The sequence below is a fragment of the Neovison vison genome, chromosome 5 (genome assembly GCF_020171115.1).
Source record: "Neovison vison isolate M4711 chromosome 5, ASM_NN_V1, whole genome shotgun sequence".
NCBI lineage: Eukaryota > Metazoa > Chordata > Mammalia > Carnivora > Mustelidae > Neogale > Neogale vison.
Window position 1 is genome coordinate 109,532,025 of NC_058095.1, and position 22,544 is coordinate 109,554,568.

The 22,544-nt window shown below is 39.1% G+C and overlaps 1 protein-coding gene across 4 annotated transcripts in view; it reads right to left on the minus strand.

The window, feature by feature from the left end:
• Window positions 1-22,544, minus strand: part of LRCH1 (leucine rich repeats and calponin homology domain containing 1) — a 193,412-nt gene that overhangs the window by 24,229 nt on the left and 146,639 nt on the right. For 2 of the 4 annotated variants that reach the window (XM_044249739.1, XM_044249742.1), the window contains exons 12-17: window positions 18,400-18,489; window positions 18,265-18,301; window positions 14,346-14,399; window positions 13,590-13,662; window positions 10,704-10,808; window positions 2,238-2,347 (exon numbers count right to left, since the gene is read on the minus strand). In XM_044249739.1, coding sequence (XP_044105674.1) covers window positions 2,238-2,347; window positions 10,704-10,808; window positions 13,590-13,662; window positions 14,346-14,399; window positions 18,265-18,301; window positions 18,400-18,489 — 469 coding nt within the window. The remainder of the gene's footprint in view (window positions 1-2,237; window positions 2,348-10,703; window positions 10,809-13,589; window positions 13,663-14,345; window positions 14,400-18,264; window positions 18,302-18,399; window positions 18,490-22,544) is intronic. The other 2 variants (XM_044249740.1, XM_044249743.1) reach the window with 1 other exon arrangement.

The window sequence follows — 22,544 nt, forward strand, 5'->3', positions numbered from 1 at the left end:
GGCTCCTGTTTTCGTCTTCTCTGATACCACCAACCAGGGGTGGAGGTCGAGCCTGCTCCATCTTTGCTGTTGGCATGGATAAGGGAGGGGCCACAGACTTTTTGGATGTTTAGCTGGAGTAAAGCATTTATTGTCTAAAGGTTTTTATCTTGCTAGGTTGTTCCTTTCTTGGTACTTTGGCTAAGATAAGCAAGCTTTGGGGTGGCCTTTTAAAAGAAATTGTGCCCAACAGCATTTCTGGGTTTCCAACTACTTCAGCTCCAGGTCTGAGCTATATGAGGCAAAAAATGAAAACCCACAGAACTCACCACTGTGTCATTTCTATTCCTGAGGGCCCCTGGCCAGTCTGCTGTCTTCTCTCTACCTTTCCGAGTATCCTTATGTTTATTTTGTATGTTATGGCCATGATTTTTACTTGTACTTAGTGAGGGAAATAGGGAAAAGTAGGTTTGTTCAATCTTCTCAGAAGTAGAAGTAGAGAAATTAACTTTTTAAACTTCAAATACAAATTTCCATTTTATAACAGTGGTTCCTGTTAAATGGATAACAGCCAAAGAAAGAATGACTTAATTTGGAGATTTGGAATAAATGAAGTGCTAGAAAACCAGTGCATAATACAGCATCATGTAATTCCTTTTCAGAACATTCTTGTGTGTAGACACCTACCTTTCTTCTCCATACTCTTTCTGTCCCTTATTTTACATCATAAATGAAAATGTAAACAACAAATATAACCCAAACTTTAAGATAATATTGTGTCACTCTTTGAGAGGCATCTCTCAGTTTCAATCTTATTTTTACCTACCTCTGAAAATTCACCTCCCAAACTTAAACAGCATATGCAAATGCTCTAGGCATACGACAGAGGTTTGACTTTTTCCCTGTGACTAATAAGCCAACCACAGTGACTTAAAGTGGTGGTAAAAGGTTTCTGCGCTTTTAATTCTTTCCTCCGGACTACCTGCTAAATCATATACAAAGAATCATCTGTAACAACACAGATGGGGACCTACCTTAATTTAATTTAATTTAATTTATGGGATTCATTTCTCATTTGCAGAACTCATTGCCCTCTGAAATTATGTTTATTTTTTTCCTTCTTATTTACTATCTATTCTCATAGACTATAGGCTCCCTAAGAGTAGGGACCTTTATGTTCTCTCCTCTACTCATCTCCTAGAATACTGCCCGGCACATAGAGGCAGTCAATAACCATCTGCTAGGGCGCCTGGGTGGCTCAGTGGGTTAAGCCGCTGCCTTCGGCTCAGGTCATGATCTCAGGGTCCTGGGATCGAGTCCCGCATCGGGCTCTCTGCTCAGCAGGGAGCCTGCTTCCCTCTCTCTCTGCCTGCCTCTCCATCTACTTGTGATTTCTGTCTGTCAAATAAATAAATAAAATCTTTAAAAAAAAAAAAATAACCATCTGCTAGTGAAGGGAGAAGATGTTACCTTAAATCTATCCCCTCTAGACTTTCTTACACTCTTCTGGGTCATGGCTACGGTACTTCTCCTTGAATATAAAGAACTTATAAAGCAATTCATGATGTACTGACTTTACTAACTAATACCAATGTGTTCTCTGACCCAGGGACTGCTATTTGATGTCTCATATGTTCATGTATGAGCTCTCTCACTAGATACAAAGACCATGAGGATATACAAACAGCTACAGAATGCCCACCAGAAGCTGTGTGGGAATAGAAATACAAACAATAAGGCAGCCATGTTCCCTGCCATTGCCAAGCTTAAAATCTTCATTGGAAAGACTAGCGCAAGACTTCATCCTGGATAGGAACTCAAATGCTTTGCTTGAGTAACTAATTACAAAGTTCTGATCAGTTGGGATGCAAAGTAGGGTAACGATGAACATCTTTAAATTAATGGAATATTATTGCTAAGCAGAAGAATGACAGTGTATTATTTTAAAGCATACTTGAACTGAACCAGTATTAGGTTTAATCCATATGTATTTCTACTTCCATTATCTCATATATTCCCCCACAAAACCCCACTAAGATGGGAAGTATTTTTTTAATACGTGAAAAAACCTGAAATCAGGGATGTTATGTGAGTTGCCCAACATCAGTCAGGAGGTGACCTGCATGAAGCCTTTCTGCAGTGCTTCAAAGTCTATTTTTCAAAAGTAGAAAATGCTGCCTCAATTCTGAAAATGGGTATTCAGTGATGGGCTGTTTCCAGGGGAAAAGCATGTTCAGCGATGGACTATTTCCGGGTACCTCACGGAGTTGTTCCACCAGTTCCTTCTCTTCTCTCATCTGTTCCATTTTCCTCCGAATTGTAAACTGTGGGTCTATAGATTCCAAATTTCTCTGAGGTCTTAGAAACACTGTAATAAAAAGGGGGAAAAAAAAAGCCTTTACTGAGTGCCTCCTATAGGTTGCCTTATAGGACGACTTGTATGTAGTTAAGCAAATAAGGCACTTACCACACAGAAACAAATTCTGACTTCACACGGAAAGCTCGATTTGAATATTCTAAAGATTATATTTTAAACTGTACCGAGTTATGCAGACTAACAACAGTTATATTTTTGGTGATAATAGACTGAATTCAGGGAAGGGTGTGGTTCATCCTTGGGACCATGCCAGGCCACAGCTCTGACTGGTGCCCCCTCTCTCATGTTCCCCTGCTTTCATCCTAAGTGTTCATTTATACATGGGGTTTTATGGTCCTTTCATAAATTAAGATAATTTTATTCAAAGAAGAGGACTCTAGAATTGTTTTACACATTAAAAATGTGCACAGGTTAATATTTCGGTTGGCCAAATTTTTTATAAGCCTGAGTTAAGGACAAGAACTAAGTGATACAAGATTACACATTTTAAGTGTGGAGTGGAAAAACTCTCCCTTCTATCATGTCACTGACACTAGATCCAAAAAGTTAGTTCTTTAGAAATGACCACAAACTCCTTTTAGAAAAGCTGGCAAGATGAGAGGCAATTTAAAAGATCATCCGTGGCTTCACGTCTTTAAAATTACAACCATCATGAATAGCGACTGACAGCGGAGCTCCCTCTGAAAGGCAGGGGAGGGGGCCTCAGGCTCCAGAGAAAATAAATCCTCGAAACCTCCGAAGGCTAACATTTTGTTAAAGACTAATAAAGAAGGTAAACAATATTCTACATAGGGCAGGGTGATTCCGGCAAGGATTTTAATCACTTTTTATTATGATACAAAGCCCAGGGCAGATTTAAATTTTAATTTTTTTCTTCCTTGAGATTTTTATCCCGAGACCGTCAACTTCCCATTCACACAGGAGGGAGCAAGGTAATGGTAAGAGTCATATTTGCTCCCCCTGTCCCACAGACCTTCATGGGGGTCTATGACCCACAGACTGCATGGGGGTTTTAGGAGGGTGAGGTGGGTTGGGGAGCCCTCCAGGAAATTCTGGGCAGACAACTTCAGTTTTAAAAACCACGGCCACAGGGAAGGTTACATGACTACTGCAATTCCAGTAATTTCAATCACCATAATTTAAATCATGTAAACAAGAAGGTCATGCAACTTTTATTCTATTCTGACAAACACTTCCTACAGGTCACTTTACTTATTTTTTTTAAAGGTTTTATTTATTTATTTGATGGACAGAGAGGGAACACAAGCAGGGGGAGTAGGAGAGGGAGAAGCAGGCTTCCTGCAGAGGAGGAATCCCAATGCGGGGCTCGATCCCAGACCCTGAGATCACGACCTGAGCTGAAGGCAGACACTTAACGACTGAGCCACCCAGACACCCCTTTATAGGTCACTGTAAAAGCTACCTCAATTTGCTAATTTTTTTTCAATTTACTAAGTTTTAAAAATTAAATATAGTTTATAAATATACTTGGAATAGAACAACTTGAGTCCACTCCCTATAATCAATTACTCCATGCTCACCCAACTATGTCATCTTAATCTTAATGTATGGTCCAAAGTGTACCTTTGGACCAAACCACCTTAATAAATGACTTGTGTGGGGGCGCCTGGGTGGCTCAGTCGGTTAAGCGTCCAACTCTTGGTTCTGGGTCAGGGCTTAATCTCAGGATCCGAAGACTGAGCCCCGCATTGGGCTCCGTGCTCAGTGTGGAGCCTGCTTCAGATTCTCTCCTTCTTTCCCTCTCACTCTGGCCCTCCCGCTTATGTGTGCACTCTCTCAAATAAATAAGTAAATAAGCCAGTTAGTAAATAAATAAAATGACTTGCATTAAGCTTCTCACATCTCAGTATTTTCTAAGTCAGTTGCAGGGTATGTGAATCAGCATTCTGATACTTTATAGAAGATTAGAAAGTTGTCTTAATATACCCTTGATATACAGTAAATGGAGAAAGAGGATGGTCTACTGGATATAACACCTTCTGGAACCTCAGGGAGGAGTCAGCCTGGGGCCTGGGCCCCTGTTTCAAGCCATCCAGGAAAGTCACCGGCAAAAAGAGCCAAAGACATGTCACCAAAGGGCTGTCACCAAGACCTACAGAAACCAAACCCCAGGAAGTGAGACCGATTATTTAAAAAATCAAGGCAAGTCCAGCAAAGGAAGTAGGGTAGTGTAACCCAGCAGGGAGAGATGAGCAGTTCGCAGAGCTAAGGGAAATGAGAAAGCAGACAAACTGGGGAGAAGGGAAGAAACTGGAAATGCATTAAGCTTGCCTTTGCATCCTTTCAAGACCAAGGAAAAACTCTACCCATTTAACCTAGCAGCCCGAAGAGATATGTATTGAAATGTAAATCCACACCCTCAAAGAAAAGAAGTCAACCAAATTTACCAAAAAAGTCAAGGAATGTGAGCAGAGTTGAGTAATTTATACACTAGCCAGCAAGGGGCGCCCCAACATTGTTTAAACAAAGCTAATGTTTTCTTTGGAGGTTTTATTTCCCTTTGCCTTTTTTCTAGGGGGCAATCTTATCTAATACAGCAAGCTTAATATTTTCAATATGTTTTTATTGGCAGATTTCTTTCTGAATACGAAACTATCAGGAAGTTAAATTAACCGTGAGCTTTGTTTAACAGCACACAATTCAAGTATCTACACCTTGTTAGAGCCCTATGTGAGATAAGATATTACAATGGTGTCTGGGTTTTAATGTCCCAGTATCCCCTTTTCATCTTAAATTCCCATGCATCTTAAAAATATAAAATGCATACTTGAGTATTTGCTCTATGAATGTTAAGCATCACAAAGTGTTAAAACACATTTGAACTGTGTTTTTTTTTAATGAATACTTCAAATGTCCTAAAATTATTGGAAATCATGACTATAATAGTACTAGTTTTCTAAATGGATTAATTACTGTGGACTATATGAAAAATGAAAACAAACTCTTTAAGCTAATAATAAATCTACAGAGCACATAAGTGCTTCCTTATTTTGCGAGGTCTGCTATGAGAGAATCATTTTAATGGGAGCATTATGGTAGCTCCAATTCTATGGTAGTACTGTAGGTTTTTTTTTTTCTTTTCTTTCAAATCATATTTAAATAATACATGACCAGTAATAATACGTGATAATACGTGACAATAATATGTGACCAGCCTGAACCAAAGATTTGGAAAATTGATCTATAGAAGAATTATTGATTTTTTCGCCCTTAATTTCAATTACTAAATTTTAAGAACCTCCTTACTTAATTCGGGGGGCAGGGAGTTTAACTCAAGGCTATAAGACAGTAGTATTAAGAGGAGCTGCACTGTCTGTACCCGTTTCTCGAATCAAATGCCACCCTATTTAAGTGTAAGTAAGAAGGAGAAGAAGAGGAAGAAGAGAGCAGAGTGAGTGTGTGGAGGACTGTGTGTGTGTGTGTGTGTGTGTGTGTGTGTGTGAAGAGATGAAGAAGTAGGTGATTTAAGGGTGAATTAAGATGCAGGAAAAATTAGTCTTTCTTAACTTTAATAAATAACATTTATAATTATATATTTTTATAAAATTATTATATAAATTATTTTATATATTTTATAAATTTATGTTTTAAAATTATATATAATTATAATAATATAATTTCTTAACATTTAATAAATAACTTAACTAATAAATAACATGCAATGAATGGAAAAGATGATTTGCTCCTATTTGTAATTTATTTAGCAGAAGAGACAAATCTCAAGCAAAGCCCCTGAAAGGAATGATGAATATGTTTGTGCAGAATGTCAAATTCATCTTTGCAGGTACAGGTCAAATTCCACAGATTTTTCCATTATCTCTGGTACTTCCTTTACTTTTCTCCTCATCCTCATCCCCGACCTGGGAGTGATCTGTCTCTCAACATACAGAATTCTTTATCTGTGTCTCTCTCATGGCACTCATCACTTTCTCTCCTACAGTATAGATCTGTTCCTCTCCATTATGACTGTTTAAGAATTTATGTCTGTTTCCAATTTGTATGTCTCCTCCTGCCCCACAAAGCAGTTTGAAAAATGAAACAAGTCTTTCAAAAATTCTCTCATTCAAAAATCAGCCTATTTCGAGAGTATTTCTGCAAAGATTATCCCACCCTGATAATCAGTCACCTCAATTTTTTCTGTCATGAAAAATCTACGAAAGCTTGGTTTCTAGGTCTGAATTCATTAGACTCTGAAATAAAAGTTCTATAAAAGCAGATACCTTGTTTGTCTTTTTCAGAGTTATACCCGTAATAACGAACATCATGCCTAGCACAAGGTAGACCATAGACATTTAAGAATGTGCACAAGAAACCATTTCTCTGTTTAAGAATATCATTTTAGGGGCGCCTGAGTGGCTCAGTTGGTTAAGCCACTGCTTTCAGCTCAGGAGTCCCAGGAGTCCTGGAATCCCAGGATCAAGTCCCACATTGGGCTCCTAGCTCCGTGGGGAGTCTGCTTCTCCCTCTGACCTTTTCCCCTCTCACACTCTCTCTCCAATAAATAAATAAAATCTTAAAAAAAAAAAATAATATAATTTTAAAAAAGGTTCATTTATTTATTTTAGAGAGAGGGAGCATGGGGGGAGAGGTGGAGGGAAAGGGAAAGAGAATCCTCAAGCAGACTCCTCGCTCTAACACAGGGCTTAATCCCAGGACCCCAAAATCATGACCTGGGCCGAAATCAAGAGTCAGCTTTTCAATGAACTGAGCCACCCAGGTCCCCCAAGAATATCTTTTAGTTTTAAACCAAGAAAGCCCACTGCTCTACAAGTTGCTTGAAATGCTTATTTAATTATTATGTGAAATGCACTCTTGGTATAGAATTTATCAGTCTATATTATTAAACTTTATTACCTAAATTCAACTCAGTGAGAGATTGCTTCTCCATGGATGTATGGGGTTTTGAAATTTAGCTCTCAGTTTATCCTCGGAAGTTAAGAACCAGGACTGGGAGTGATGTGTAAGATACACAAATACAAGGGCAGCAAAATAAAATGAAAAAATATCCGGGGCTTTAGATCCTGGCTAATGTGAATTAGAAATCTGATTAACGCATTCATTTATTCCCTTCTGGTGTCCCAAAATGAATTAGATACACACTCTCTCTGCCCTCAAAATGCTCATATTTCCTCTCTATCATTTTTGGGCAATTTATTCTAACCTAGTGACTTTCCCCTGCTTGAACATAACATAAAGACCAGTAAAAATGTAATCAATGTGTCGAGTCCATGTGACACCGAATAAATTAACACTTCTGAGTGTCGATCTAGACAGCTACTGTCTTAAAAACTCTCAGATGATTCTAATGCAAAGCTACAGCTAAGAACTGCTGAAACACCGCTCACAGCCTATTTTCTCATTTTTGTATGGGGAAAATAATACTAGAAGGGCAGGATTATTGTAAAAACTTAGTAAACGTCTGTAAACTGACCCAAGATGAAGATGCCCATTCATTCATTCTCCAGTGATAATTCAACGGCCAATTTTAAATAAGTATAAATTGGCACCCATGAACTAACTGCAAATGAAAAAGGGACAATGATTCAAAATAAGATAGGAACAAAAGAAAAAGGAGAATAAAAGGAAGATAGGAACAGTTTTCACTTCAAAGTGAAGGGGAAAGGCATGAAACAGGCAGAGTCGTACTAGGGCACAAGAGCAAAAGAAAGAGACGAAATTGTTCCTAAGAACCAGTTGGCATGAATCTGCCCCCTCCCAGTGCCAGGAGTGCCCCACGGCCCTGCACACACCCTCCCACCCTCCCCACGGATCTCAAGGGGCAGAACCCTGGGGCCTGTGGGAATTCAAACTTCCAAGGACCTTCTAGCCAGTTTGCCATTTTTTATTTCTTTGAAGAAGAGTTTTAGAAAAAGATGGGGAATTGAAAATGAGACACAGGAATAGAATACTAAAAAGACTTTAAATAAAGGGGAATTTTAATACAAAGCAAGACAGTGAACAAGGTCTAAAAATGCCAACTTTACCTAAAGCTAAAAAAAAAAATTATAAATGAAAGAAAAACTGCATTGCACACTGGGTTGAGTCAGGTATAAGATGCTGTTTCTTGACAAAGGTTGAGACAGGTGCAGACAATGGATACCAGCAGTAGGAGGAAATGAAACTGATGTGCTTATCAGCTTGGAAATGCCAAGAATGGCCACTGAACAGGATCTCCTACTTAAGAGGAAGGAGTAAGAACTACATAAAATCACAGGCTGTATTTCTCTTGCAAGATTAATTTGTATGCTTGTGAATATGCACAGGGCAGCTTCATTCATTTAAAAAATGTGTTGGAAAATATATGGAAATCACAAGGCCAAGTGTATCACAAAGAGAATGAAAACGCATGTGAAAAATCAGATCTGGGAACCTGCACCACTATTTTTCAAGGATATTTCTGCACAGAAAATTTTCTGTTGTCCACAGCACATTCTAGACAAATTGCAAATAAGGATAACTGAGGGAAGCACATGAATATTGGAAGCAATTCCTTTATTATGATTGTGGTACGGCTTGATAGCTAACACATGAATCCCTGCAATTTGCACTTGTACAAAAAATAACAAGTAAAGAGTGTGAGATTATTTTATTTTCTGAGAGAGTTCTACAATTATTAATTTCTATGGAAATCTTAAGATTTTTAGTATATGTGCTGCCGAAGCGAGCACGGAAATCTTAAGATTTTTAATAGAAAGAAGACAGTGTGGCTTAGAGCTTTCACCAAGAGTCCTCGATAAACAGCTGCAGAATGAGTATGGAAATGGTGCAGTGTTGGGACCCTGGGTGGCCTCCCTTCTGGCGCTAAGTTGTGGTGTGACCTCACCTTTCTGGTTTTAGTTGGCACATCTGTATAGATAGAAATTCTACTGCTACATAACATGACTAGATCTTTCCCAGCTTAAACAAAAACAGAAAAAAGTCCTTTGGTTTCAGATATCACTCCTAAGGAAATACCAAATCACACATAAATCTTTCATTTTAGGCTTGATTTCCTTTAAACAACAGCAGACCCATAAATAGCCATGTTTTCTGAAAAACAGAAATGCCTCTCCCCCTCTTTTTTTTATTTTTGAGTAAAGGAACAGTTTCTCAAGAAAGTTTCCACTGAACCCTCTTCAACTTCCAGAATTTAAAATAGGGACAATGTAAGGAGGGACTTGTCTCATTGCTGTTGTTGTTGAAGTGTATATTCAGTTAAAAAAAATTTAGAAATCTGTGCAATGGTAAAACTCCTTTTACAACTAACCTGACAAAATATACACGTGTCCTTCTTTATAAGGAAATTGGAAGAACTTCTTTCTATTGAATTTTGACCAGAAATCACAGCAAATATTTTTAATATATTTTTCCTATATAACATACTTCGGTTAAAAGATAATTATGACTGGAAAATTTATTTATTTTATTTTCCTAGGAAATATATAGGAAATAAATAGGAAAACTTATTTTCCTGTTGTCTTTGCACTTTCTTATCTCACTTCTCTTCCCTATAAATCATGCTGTTTCATTTAACATTACTTTTGTCATTTTATATCTTAGAGTAAAATGTTTAAAATCTTAACTAACATTAGGCAACATAGAGATTCTGATCTATGTGGCATGTAGACCTAGATAACTGTATTTTGTTTTCATCTTTTAGGTTATTTAAGATATTTAATGGCACAAAATGAAGAGATACTCATAATAATCCAACGAGCCGTCTTCAACTTTTTATTGGCATATTTGGTTTTCAGGCCAATTTGAATATCATCTACATGAATGGACACTCAAAAAGGTAGAAGGTATCAAAAGTTAAAAGTGTGCAAATAACCAAAAAAAGGGGAAGAAGGCAAGTGATTTCTCTTCACTTTTAGAAATTTCTCAATGTTGACATTATTTTTAGTGAACCACTCAGGGGTCAGCCATGGTACTCATTACCTTAAAAATCTCATACGGTTAATCATAGATAATAAAAGATCAAACTCTCAACACACTTTGGGGCAGATGCAGGACCAAGCACAGACACTCCACATGTGCAACCCCCGGTTTTTATAAACAAGCAAACAAACAAACAAAAAACCCCAAAAAACAAAAAACCCCAGTGGAAAAGGTAGAGAAAGAAATTCTTGCAAAGTCCTCCCGAAATCCAGAATTCTCAAGTTAATTAAATGCAGTTCGACAAACTGCTAGAGAAAACCCCCATGCACTTTTCTGTGCTTTACTCATTGGTTCTTAGAGCAGGCATGCAGGCGAATATAATCTACCCTTAGCTGCACCGAAACAAGCGTTCAGTACATTCATTGGCTTATTAATGAGCACATCGAAGAATAGGTACAAGGCCACCTACCATTGTCACTGTCTCCTTCAGATGGAACACTGTAGCTAGAGCTGTCCCATGTTTGTGCCTGTGTAAGTTTGTTGAAGGAGATAGGAGGAAGAGTGAGGGCTGGGTCTGCAGGAGAGCAAGAGAGCCGGTCCGCGTACAGTTGGACAAGGACCAGGAAAAACCAAAGGGGCAGCAGCATTTCACAAATGGCATAAGGTTTGTATGGAAATGAAGCGAATTTCGTATTATGGGATTTCAATTCAAATGTACAATATAGGAGAAGAATGAAAGATGGCGCATGAAATAAAAAGAATGATAAAAACCGAGTGTTAGTACTTATCAATCATATACTTTGCATGCAGTTAATATCGTTAATCTTAACAGTTCTGCAAGCCCACAGACTCAGAGCGCTCATGATTCATGTCAGCAGAGAGGAAGAGTGCCCACAGATAACACAGATACAAAGCGGAAGACCTACCAGACCCCTTTTTCAAAAACCTTCTAAGTAACTAACAATCATAGCAAATACGATTCACACAAAAAAATGTGGTTACGTAGACAAAGCTTAATATGTGCAAATACATCTGTTATATAGAAATGAGACTATTACAGAATCAGTGTTTACCTTTTGTCAATTTTTTTCCATGTCAATGCAAAATTTCTATTTAAAGGCTACTGGCATGCTTTATTGATAGCTCTAACTAGCCAAAATTCTGCTCAACCCTGGACACACAGATACCTCTTCATGCTGTCTTTGGTACAGATCAGTAGAAGAACAATTGTTCATACTAGCAGAGTCTTTTGAACAAATCTCATTCACCAATAGATGTCAATCATTTTCAAGCACTTCTGAGTCAGGAATGAATATTTGAGTATGTACAGTTCTCTCTCTTTGGAGGAGAACACAGAAGAGAAAAAAAATTTTTCTTCTGAAGAAAACTATCAACCTACTTAAAAATCTAAGTTCTTATTCCAACGTGCAGATTTGAGCAGTCTGTTCTTATTTATAACACAGAAATCACATAAATCCATATACTTAACTTTAAAAGAAAAATCAGTTGGCATTTAAAAGTTCCAAAGCTAATCATATAGAGTTTCTTTTTAAATCATGTTTAATTAAGATTGCTATATATTACTTTTTTAGAAAATGTGAAAAGTACACACTGAAATATGTTTAAATGACTAAATAAAATGAAAAACCCCCCAATATATAATGCAGTTTTATAAAATTCCAACATGCCACTCAATGTTCCTGAAGATAAATCAGCATTATTTACAGCAACCAAATTCCACAAAGCTTTCAACAACTAGAACAATTTCCACAGTGGTTAGTCTGCATTATAGAAAGGTTAGAAGCTTGGAGAGGAAATCATCTTTGTTTTCTGCTATTCAAAATAAATACCCCATTTCTTTTTCACCACGATGATGAATTTGAAATGGTTAAACACTACGAGTACAAGATTGATAAGCCGAGTTTGGACTCCATAAAAGAGAGAAAAAGAAATCACTGAGACAACTTTATACCTAAACTGTAAAGATGCACATTCAAAACAATATTGTTCTTTGGAGATCCATTCAACTTTTGATTGCTCAATGATTAAATATATTTAAAATTCCTTAAAACTACGGGTAAGGATTAGAAGCAAGTCTGTAGCCCCAGTCTGTGGTCCTGAACGCACAGAGCTAACTCTCCTGGCAGGCCGGCACTGAAGGCACAGAGGAGAGGTGCCCACCAGATCACCTCTCCCAGCACACCCCTGAGACCCTGGGGAAATGGAAGCCCAGCCCAGATCTGACTGCATATGCTCGATGCCATAAATGAGGAGGCCAGTCATTTGAGCCTTATTTCACACACAGTTTGGCTTTTCATGAAACACCTACTAACCTTTGCTGTACCCTAGCCTTTTCTCTAATAGCTTTGCCTTATAGCCAGCCCATCCAGGATGTCAGGAAACCATTATACCAGGCTACATGTTACCCATCCATCAACTTGCTTCTCAAACAAAAAACTTATCTTCATAAGTAACTACATTTGGGTTTTTTATAGGTACCTGTTTACAAACTATACCCATGTATACCTTCAAATCTTGCCAAGATGCTTTACTGAAAAATCCAAGAATATCTAAGTTCTTTACGAGATTTTTGCTTAAACGTGGTCTGTGCCCTTTCTTAGCACTTACTTAAAAGCATGAGGGTTGTGAATGTATGCAAAGATCCAAAAGTATTAAAACAAAAAAGGACCTAAAAGAAGGTAGATCTGGCCAGAACTGTAGTGGAGAAATCAGAAGAACCAAATTTTTCTATGCATCGTCCTTCTTTTTAAAACCAACAGTTAGTTTTCACATGGCTGTAATTTACATCTGTGACTATACTAATAATAAATTAAAAGAGAAATGGCTAATAGAAAAGGTTATAAGAGAAATGGGAAATAGAAAAGCTCTTTTAAAGAAATGGCTCCTGACCACTCATGTGAGTCCTGAAATGATCGCCCTGTTGTCAAAGGAAATGCATGACCTTAGGAGGGTCAGAAAGCCGACAAGGGATATTCGAGAAGAATCACCCTGTGGGAGGCTGCTCTTGAGCTCAGCAGCTTACCGGGAACCACTGGGTAAAAAACTCCTTGGACTATTTCTTCCCTGCTTGCAGGTCCCATGCCCTTTTCTCTTTGCTTGGACTGAACAGGAGGGAAGATGTCTACGACTGATAACGTGGGTGGAACGGGCGATTCACTGGAAACAAGGCTCCAAAGTCTGGCCTCCCCATGCGGTGGCAGAGCCCTGAGGCCCGGACACAGTGTCCACCAGGGTGCGTCTGCAGGGATGCTCACGCTCACACACACACATGTCGGAGGCTAAAGAGAAACCACGGAGTGCTTACAAGTGTCAGGACGCTGAGGTCTTAATTTACCTGATCGAGGCTTCAGGCCAAACGGAGCGGTGCTGTTGGTGGTGGGAGAGATGGCAGGCGAGTTTGCTCTCATCTGCGGTATCAGAAGGAAAGGAGGCTTTTGAAAGACGAGCAACGGAAACAGAACTATACATGCTTCTCTACGTTCCAGGATTACAGGGGACCACTAGCTTTTTGACCGGCTGCTGTGTGATGAAGCCCCTGACTGAAAAAAATAGGGTGACCAGGGAGAGGTTGCCTGTGGGGAGAGCCAGTCAATTTTTATTTGCCCAATAAAAAATATTCTTTAACCATGTGACACGGGCGATCCTTTTCTGCACCGGAAGAGACGTGTGCATGCTCACACAGACATGGGCACACACTCACGTCCCCCTCACAGCGGGCCCGGCTGATGAAGAATGTCATGACACAACAGGGGAGGAACACAGGTCACACCGACCAGTTTCACCTACACGGACACCACACACTGCACCACTGATAGGTCACAGGACATTCGAAACCTTGTCCGTTTGAGCCATTACTCTGTTTTCTATAAAGATGCTGCCATATCTGGTTTTCAAAATATATCTTATAAAGTCAATCTTCCATTATGGATAGGGCCAGTTAAGACTATGATAGCTAAGGAGAGACACTCCCCCAGAGAATCGGCAATGCAATTAACTCATGAAGCAGGACAATCTGATTATTTCTGTAAAAGATATTCTAGTTTGGCCTTCACAAACTACCTCAGCTTACAGGAATCTTCAGGAAACTTACCTCATTTGGAGAATAGTCGCTCCCATTGCTCTGTAAAGTGAGATCATTTTGCACCTTCAAGGAAAAAGAATGCATGGAGTATTCCATTAGACCATAAAGTTATTGAGACAGGAACAGCATCCATCTGACTTCTCTCATATCCCTGGCAGCTGGGCACTCAGTGAATATACACGGAATTAATCAATTAGTGTGTTAAGTAGTTAAGTGGATCACACTGACATTTATGCAGCTGTACTCACACTCAAAAAAATACATCTAAAGTATCACACAAACTAGAATAGGATCTCCCAGAGCAGAGAGCTCAGTCCAAAGTACCTGTAAACATAACCTGACTTGCTAGATTCTCAAGCCACGTGAGGCTCCCACTTCCTCATTTGAACTACAGGTTTTTAGAAATGATCCAAGGCAGTATTTCCCAAATACACAGAATCTCATTGGAAGCTTTTATTTTTAGGACTTTATTTATTATTTTAGAGAGGAGACAGACCAAGCTTGGTGTGCTTGAGCCTGGGGAGGGGCAGAGGAGAAGGGAGAGAAACTTGAGCAGACCCCAAGCTGAGCACAGAGCCTGATGGGGGTGGGGTCAATCTCAGGACCCTAAGATAATGACCTGAGCTGAAACGGAGATTTGGGGGCTTAACCAACTAAGCCACCCAGGCACCCCTCATCGGGAGCTTTTAATAAATATACATGCCTACACTCCAAATTACCTGAGACAATCTTATCTTATCATTCGACACCAGCTTGCTTTGGCAACCAGTGAGGAAACTCTAGGTTATTTCACTCAGATCAGCCTTCTTTATATGGTCATCATGGAACCAAATGATTACCCTAGTAAAAAAAACTTGCTGATAGCTAGTATAAACATCTTCATTTATAGTACACCAAATTAGTATAAATTTAAGATGGCGGTTCCTATTCCTATGTGTGCCTGGTCTGGCTGGCTCCCACACTGTGCTGATTCTGCCACAGCTGCGTGCTGGGACACTTCCAAATCCAAACAACCCCCCCGAATCTAGGTTTACTTCCATCTCTCTAAACCCTACCTCTTCCCCAGTCTCCCAGAGTACCTAAAATACTCAGGATCACACCATCTCAAATTCTTCCAATTTTCTCAATATCCAAGTCTTCTTCTCTCCACATTTTTAAAGACATCTTAAAAGTAAGGACAACTTCATATCCTTCATAGCCCAGTCCCTGACACCCAAAACAAGACCAAACCCAGCATAAATACTCAACAAAACTGGCTAATTGATTCAAGACTTATGCTAAAGTTATTGCTTTCTTCCTGAATGAGACAGAAGAGAAAATATAAAAATAACCAAATCATAAATGAGGACCACATTTAGATTCTGTATAATCATTAGCACTGGCCTTGCTAATCCACTACTTTCTCTTCCTCCTTGTGACTTCCAGGGCCTGCTATCTGATCCCTTCTTTTTAAAATCATGGAGATGGGCCTATCATGGACAGACAAATGCCCTAGACAAGGAAGACTATGAGTAAGAATTTTCTACACCAAACAGGAGTTCTCATCCAACCAAAAGGAAAAAAAAAACCTGACGTATATTAATACAAAACATTACAAATCAGAGATGGAGTGGAGGTATCTTTTTTCTAGAGGATCTGCATCTTAAACTGATACTCCTGAAGTCATGCACCCAGGTGGACATCTGTTTTACTAGAGTCAAAAATGGGTCTGTAGCAGGACCCTAACCAGTCCTAAAGTACCTCTTCATTGAGTGCTTATGGGTTGCAATGGAAAAACAAAACAATGATTACACAGTGGACAAATCAAGTGACACAACGGATGGGCAATCAAATTAACATCACCAACAGGTCCGTTTGCAGACACGCGTGACACCTGAAAAGGACACAATTTCACTTGCGCAGTGTTCCAATCGAGAACACAGAATCTCAACTCAGCAGGAGGAAATATGAGGGACTTTTGTCTCACAAAATAAGGGGCATGCCATTCAAAAAGAGGAGAGCTATATTCTTCAAAATTTCAAGGTGGTAAAAACCAAAAGAAGGTTACAAAAATGTTCCAGAGTCGGGGCACCTGGGTGGCTCAGTGGGTTAAAGCCTCTGCCTTTGGCTCGGGTCATGATCTCAGGGTCCTGGGATCAAGCCCCACGTTGGGCTCTCTGCTCAGCAGGGAGTCTGCTTCCCTTCCTCTCTCTGCCTGCCTCTCTGCCTACTTGTGATCTCTGTCTGTCAAATAAATAAATAAAATCTTTAAAAAAAGAAAAATGTTCCAGAGTAAAGGAAACTATAGATACCTCCTAACTAGATACAATGCCTGCCACTAGACTGGATCCTCCATGGGAGAAGAAAAAAAATACCGTGAAGAACATCATGAGATCAACCGAACAGTTTGGAATATGAATGGTCGATTAGATGAAAACAGCTTATCAACACAAATTTCTGAATTTGATAACTGCAATGTAGTTATGTAAAATAAAAGCTCTATTCTTAGAATACACACAGTGAAATATTTAGGGGGAAAAGGACTATGATGAATGAAACCCTCAGATGTTTCAGAAAAAGAACTTGTGTGGAGAAAGAGAGAGAAGAAACCATACCACAAATGCAGTAAAACATTAATAATAGGTCACTCTGGGTGAAAGGATGCAATTTTTGTAATCTTTTGTAGAATCTTGCAAATTTTCCTCCTATTTTTCTAAGTTTAAAATGATTTCCAAATAAGAAGCTTAAAATAAATAGTGGATCAACTATAATCAATCAACAGTCAAATAGGGGGGCCGTACAGAATCACAAGAAGCCTGCTTCAAAGGAGAGCCTGAGGTAATGGGCTGGGGATAGGGGCAGCCTTCACAGAAAAGTCTTCCTGATGTTCCAGGACTGGGTAATTCAGGACTAGGCAATTCAGTGATGCCTCCACCAGCGAAGACACAGTAGAGCAATTCTGGCTGAGGAGCCCACCAATAATAACCGAGTGATAGAGTGAGAGTCATAGCTAACATCTAAGAGCCCCTGGTTGTGAGGCTGTTCCCAATTTACAGAAAATGAAGGTGAGGTGTAGAGAGGTGGCCCATAGTTAGAAGTCTTTGAGGTGGGATTAAATCTCAACATAAATCTAAGTCATGGCGCTCGACAATGAAACCATAGTGGTTCTCTCTCATCTTGTTTAACACAGAGACTTAGCCAGTTAAGAGTGTGAAACTGCTTCACTACACTTCACATAAGGTGTGGACATAAGGTGAGGACACACCTCAGGGACATAAATTGGTGTGTCCCAAATTTAGCCATGCCAAACCCACTCACTATAGCGGGATGAATTATGGTGTCACACAAATGTCCCTCCCAAGCCACTGGCTCAAACCTATCTTTACAGCTGTTTCTCTGGAGCCTTCTAGGCTCATCTCTAGTTTTATGCCAAAACTGCTTTCAGTAGCCACCAAAATTCCACCTAGTGAAATGCCACCCTTATTCTGCCCCCACATAATCCCACCAGGTCTCTCTGCCAATGTTCTCCTAATTCTCCCAGGTGCTTCCCAAATCATTTGTTCTTGCCTCTCATGTCTTTTCTAGCTTATTTCCACCAGGCCACTTCCTAGGCTTCGTTCTTGGCTCTAAAATATACACTGAGTTGTCCTACATCTTTCTGAAGCAGCAGGTTCCCTAGCTATCTTAGTTGCTACTGTCTGGCTTAGTAGGACAGAATTTAATGGGAAGAGCAAACTCTTATCTTTAATGAAAGATGAACTAGGATAGGCAGGAAAACTAAATAAGGTAAAAATTTAAAACACGTGAAAAAACAGACCATGAACAAACTTGAATATTAGCCTCACTAATGAATGTTCTGCCCTATGATCAATCTTTTATAGACTATGGTAGCCACTATTCTGTGGCAGAATACTGCACGGAGTTCTAGTTAATCCAAGAGCAGCCTTACCTCGCACACCGGAGAGGTCTCCAGCTGTATTTGACCACTGTAGGAATAAAGAAAATGACAAAAAGTAGAATTTAAAGCATACATATGTCAATGTAGAAAGAGAAAATATATTCGGTTACAAGAAGGTCAACATACTTTAGTGCAGAATCTTGTACGTCTAAGGCTTCTGCTGATTCCATAGGATAAAAGTTTACAACATTTCTCTCTGTAATATTGGTGCTTAATCTAAAGAGAAGGGGAAGAAGATGTTAGCAAATTTATTAAACTTTTCATATGTTCTATGATTTTAATAAATCCAGTGTTTTGGGTCATATTTAGTTTATTGCTTTAGTATATTAAAAAGTTATATTTATCATTAAATTAAGTAATCAAAGATTTATGGTAGAACTTTCATGGTATTGAAAAAATGGTATTGAAAAGACCACGTGGTATTTTCCCACCTACCCTGGGCCAAATTTTACATAATTTTAATTTTCAGTCTGTTATTGGTATTGAAATCTAACTTACTTGCAATATAACAGTAATTTCTGTTAAAGTCATAATATTCCTAGAGAGCAATGCTGAGTTCTATTCTAGAAATTGATGAATTTATAGAAGCGTATAAAATTGCTAAGAGTACTATATGTACTAAGAGCATTTTGTTTCAATGGGAAGATATCTTTGACATACATGAATATACTCTCACTTCAAAAATTAAAATTCATAAGCTATTTGACATGCAATTTTATTTGTGTAATTGTCTTACAGATAGTTTCTGAATTTCTGCAATTTTGAATTGAATTCTTTCTAAGATCTATAAAACCAGGAATTGCTGAGTCATAAAAGTTACAAGGCTATCTTTAAAGAAGAGATGAGTCACATTATATATGCTTACTGAAAATGCTATCAAACAAATAATCAGAAATCCTTAAGAAAATAAACCAAGATAAAGGCAAAATACAGTACCCATATTCAACTAGATTTTCTAATGTTAAGGCTGTATGAAAGGTTAATCCTATAATCAGCCGCTTCATGCAAACAAAAGTTTGGATTATGAAATATGAGATAAAGGAAAAACCCAATATGCATGTAAAGTTTTTATTATTAATAGTCAGACTCAAGCAGCTAGAAATAAATGACCCCTTGAAGTGCTCTCTCTTTACAAAAACAAACACAAGACTCTTTTTAAATTACCATTATACTGGCTCACAGAAACATTATTATACATTAGAACTGTCCTATTGTGATAATTATTTCAGGATGAACAACAAAGATAAAAAGCAGCCAAAGGAGTGGATAATTTTAGGGAGGAAATGAAATCCACACAAAGTTTTATGTGTTTTAAAATGACACTCCATAAAGATGTAAATCAATTAGCTCTTGGAAGTTTACTCAGGGCTCTTTTCTTCCACAATTCAAGCACACAACCACCATTCTGACTAGCTGGACATTCTTGGCAACTCATTGCCTCAAATGTTTCCACACTGGAGAGGAATCTCGAGGTCCTCAGTTCATCCCACTTCTCATGAAGGAAGACAAAACTAAGGCCCAGAGCTGGGAACACTCCTCCAGGTCCCTAGGATTTTTACTACTGGGCTCCAGTCCCACATTCCCAAACCACTTCTATTTCCACCAAACTAGGCTGTTCTTTTTCCCTTTGGGGTTCACGTATCAATCATTCTTGAATTTGTAAGAAAAGTGTACTGGAGGAGTGATACAAAATATAAAAGGTGGAAGTATTAAAACAGTATGAAGTTTGAAGTCCCCGATTGTGGCCTTCTCTGTGTCACATCATGACTTCAAGGCTCGTTCCTGGACTCAAGTTCCCTCCCCATCGATACACTTGGCCTTGGGACTCTCATCCTCCTTAGAAGGCTCTGTTACTGCAGCAGAATATGAAAATGACTTTTTTTTTTTTTTAAGATTTTGTTTATTTGAGAAAGAAAAAGCATGAGAGAAAGAACACAAGCAAGAGGCAGGGGGAGTGGAAGAGGGAGAAGCTGGTTCCCCGATGAGCGAGAGCCCAATGTGGGGATCGATCCCAGGACCCTGAGATCATGACCTGAGCCAAAGGCAGAGGCTTAACCCACTGAGCCACCCAGGCATCCCTGAAAATGACTTTCAAACCTAAGTCTCGAAGCCCCAGAACTGAACACCTAGCAGCAGAGTGGACGTTGCCATCTTGACGTTGCCATTTTTTTTCAGTGTGTCCTACGCTGACCCCAACATCCTCCTCTTCAAACCTGCTGCCCCTCCTTGTTCTCCACCTTAGGTAATGAGAAGGGGCTCAGATCTAAACACTTTGGACAGTTCCTTCCACTGTTCTCACCACCCACTTCAAATGATCACCAAAGAACTACAACACTACCTACCACTGAGTGTCTCCAATTTATGAAATCTAAAGAAAAATATTAATTTAGAAATACCTACAGAAAAAACACCCATTGTAATATATTTCCTTCCAGTTTTAACTTTTTCTAGGTTTCTGACGTGACTGAGACCCGATTCTGTCTCTATAATTGGGATCAAACCTTTGCATTTTATATACTTTTTGAAGTGAATATTATAAAATAAGCATTCTAAAATATACTGGAAACTTAAAAAAAATTGTATCAGCCACATTATGGTCCATCTTATTAATTAATACTTATACTTAGTTATCTCCAAACTATTGGATTATTTCTTTTTTCCCAAATATTTGCTATAAAAACACCTTCCCCTTCACAATTTTTGTTCATATCTCTTTGTCTCTCAGGATAAATTTTTAGAATCTATTCAGAATGTTGGTATATTTTATAGGCTATGGCCACATACTACTAGGGTGTCTTCTAGAATGGTTTTGCCAATTTACCTTCCTACTAATTTAGATATTATTTTATTAATATTTTAACATAAATTATTAAAATAATTTAGATATTATTTCAAATCCTCACCATCCTAAAAGGATAAGTACTTGGATCCTATCTTCTAGATGAGGAAACGGGCATGTAGAGTAGTTCTCTCTTACCCAGACTAACGGTGTGGGAGCAGAGTTCAGAATCAGTGGCTGGCAGATCCCAAGTCTGGTCTTCTTCCCAGATAGTCTGCTTCCCCATTCTTTATAATTTCATGTAAATACACAATACACACACACTCTCTTGTCCCTGTTTCCTCTTGTTGACTGCCCTGGTTTAGGATGTGAAGCTCACCTCTTTCAGGAGTACACCTCGATTAGGCATTCACTAATAAGGGACTAATTCACTAATTAGGGACAACTGGCAACATGAAGAGTCATATTTGGAAACCACCACTACCTCCCTCTACATATAAAATAAGGCCTGGGCTCCTCAACCCAGCATTCAAAGGTACCCCTAGCACCCCCGCTGCCCTGCTGTGGAGTCTCAGTCCTGGCTATCCATCAGAAACACTGGCAGTATTTTTGAAAAGTGCAACAGTCAGGCCCCAGCCTCACAGGTGGAGTGGGGTATCTGGGTTTTGAATGTTCCACAAGCAGTACTGAAGCACAGAGAAGGCAGAGATCATCACTACCCAAACCGTTCCAAGCCCGCTCCACTCCCTGTAGACCTCTGTGCCTTTGCCTAAGCCTTTAATTCAATCCAGGATTTGCCTTCTCCTTGAAAGGGCCAGTTATTAAAGGCCCAGATGAACTATCCCAGGCTTCACAGAGGCCAGCCCAACCATCTCCCTGTTTCCATCTGGGGCCAGGCCTTCGCTTCCAGCACTTAAATCTATTCTGCTGAAAAATAACTACTCAAGGCAATCTCTACCACCATTTAAGTTCTTAGAAGGCAAGAGCTGTGTCTTATTCATCTCCTTATCCCCCAAGGTGCACGCGGTAGATCTTCCCACGCTCTAAGCACCCAACTAATATCTGCAAAACCAAAATGCCTGTCAAATCAATTGCTGAAGGTTTCCAACCACACAAACTGACCCAGCACTCTTGGGGTCAGCCGATGGTGGTGGTGACCCCTCACTAGCACTCTGGGACGCATGAACCATCATTTTCATAAATTTGCAAAATGTGGTGTGGTTTCTGTGTTCAACATATTCTAAGACCACATCATCTTCTCATCTGAATCCCCGGGACCCCTGAACAGTTTACCAGGAATAAGGTTGGGATACATTTCTCTAGTGATAAAGTAGTTAGGACCTGACACCAGGTATATGGTCTTTGTGAAAAATATTTTGTCCGTGGGAATTCATAATCCTTTGCGAAGAAACCAAAAACTGTACCTACCGCATACAGTGTCTGTTACTGACAATGGCCAATTCAATTATAAAATTATCTTGTGATCCAAATC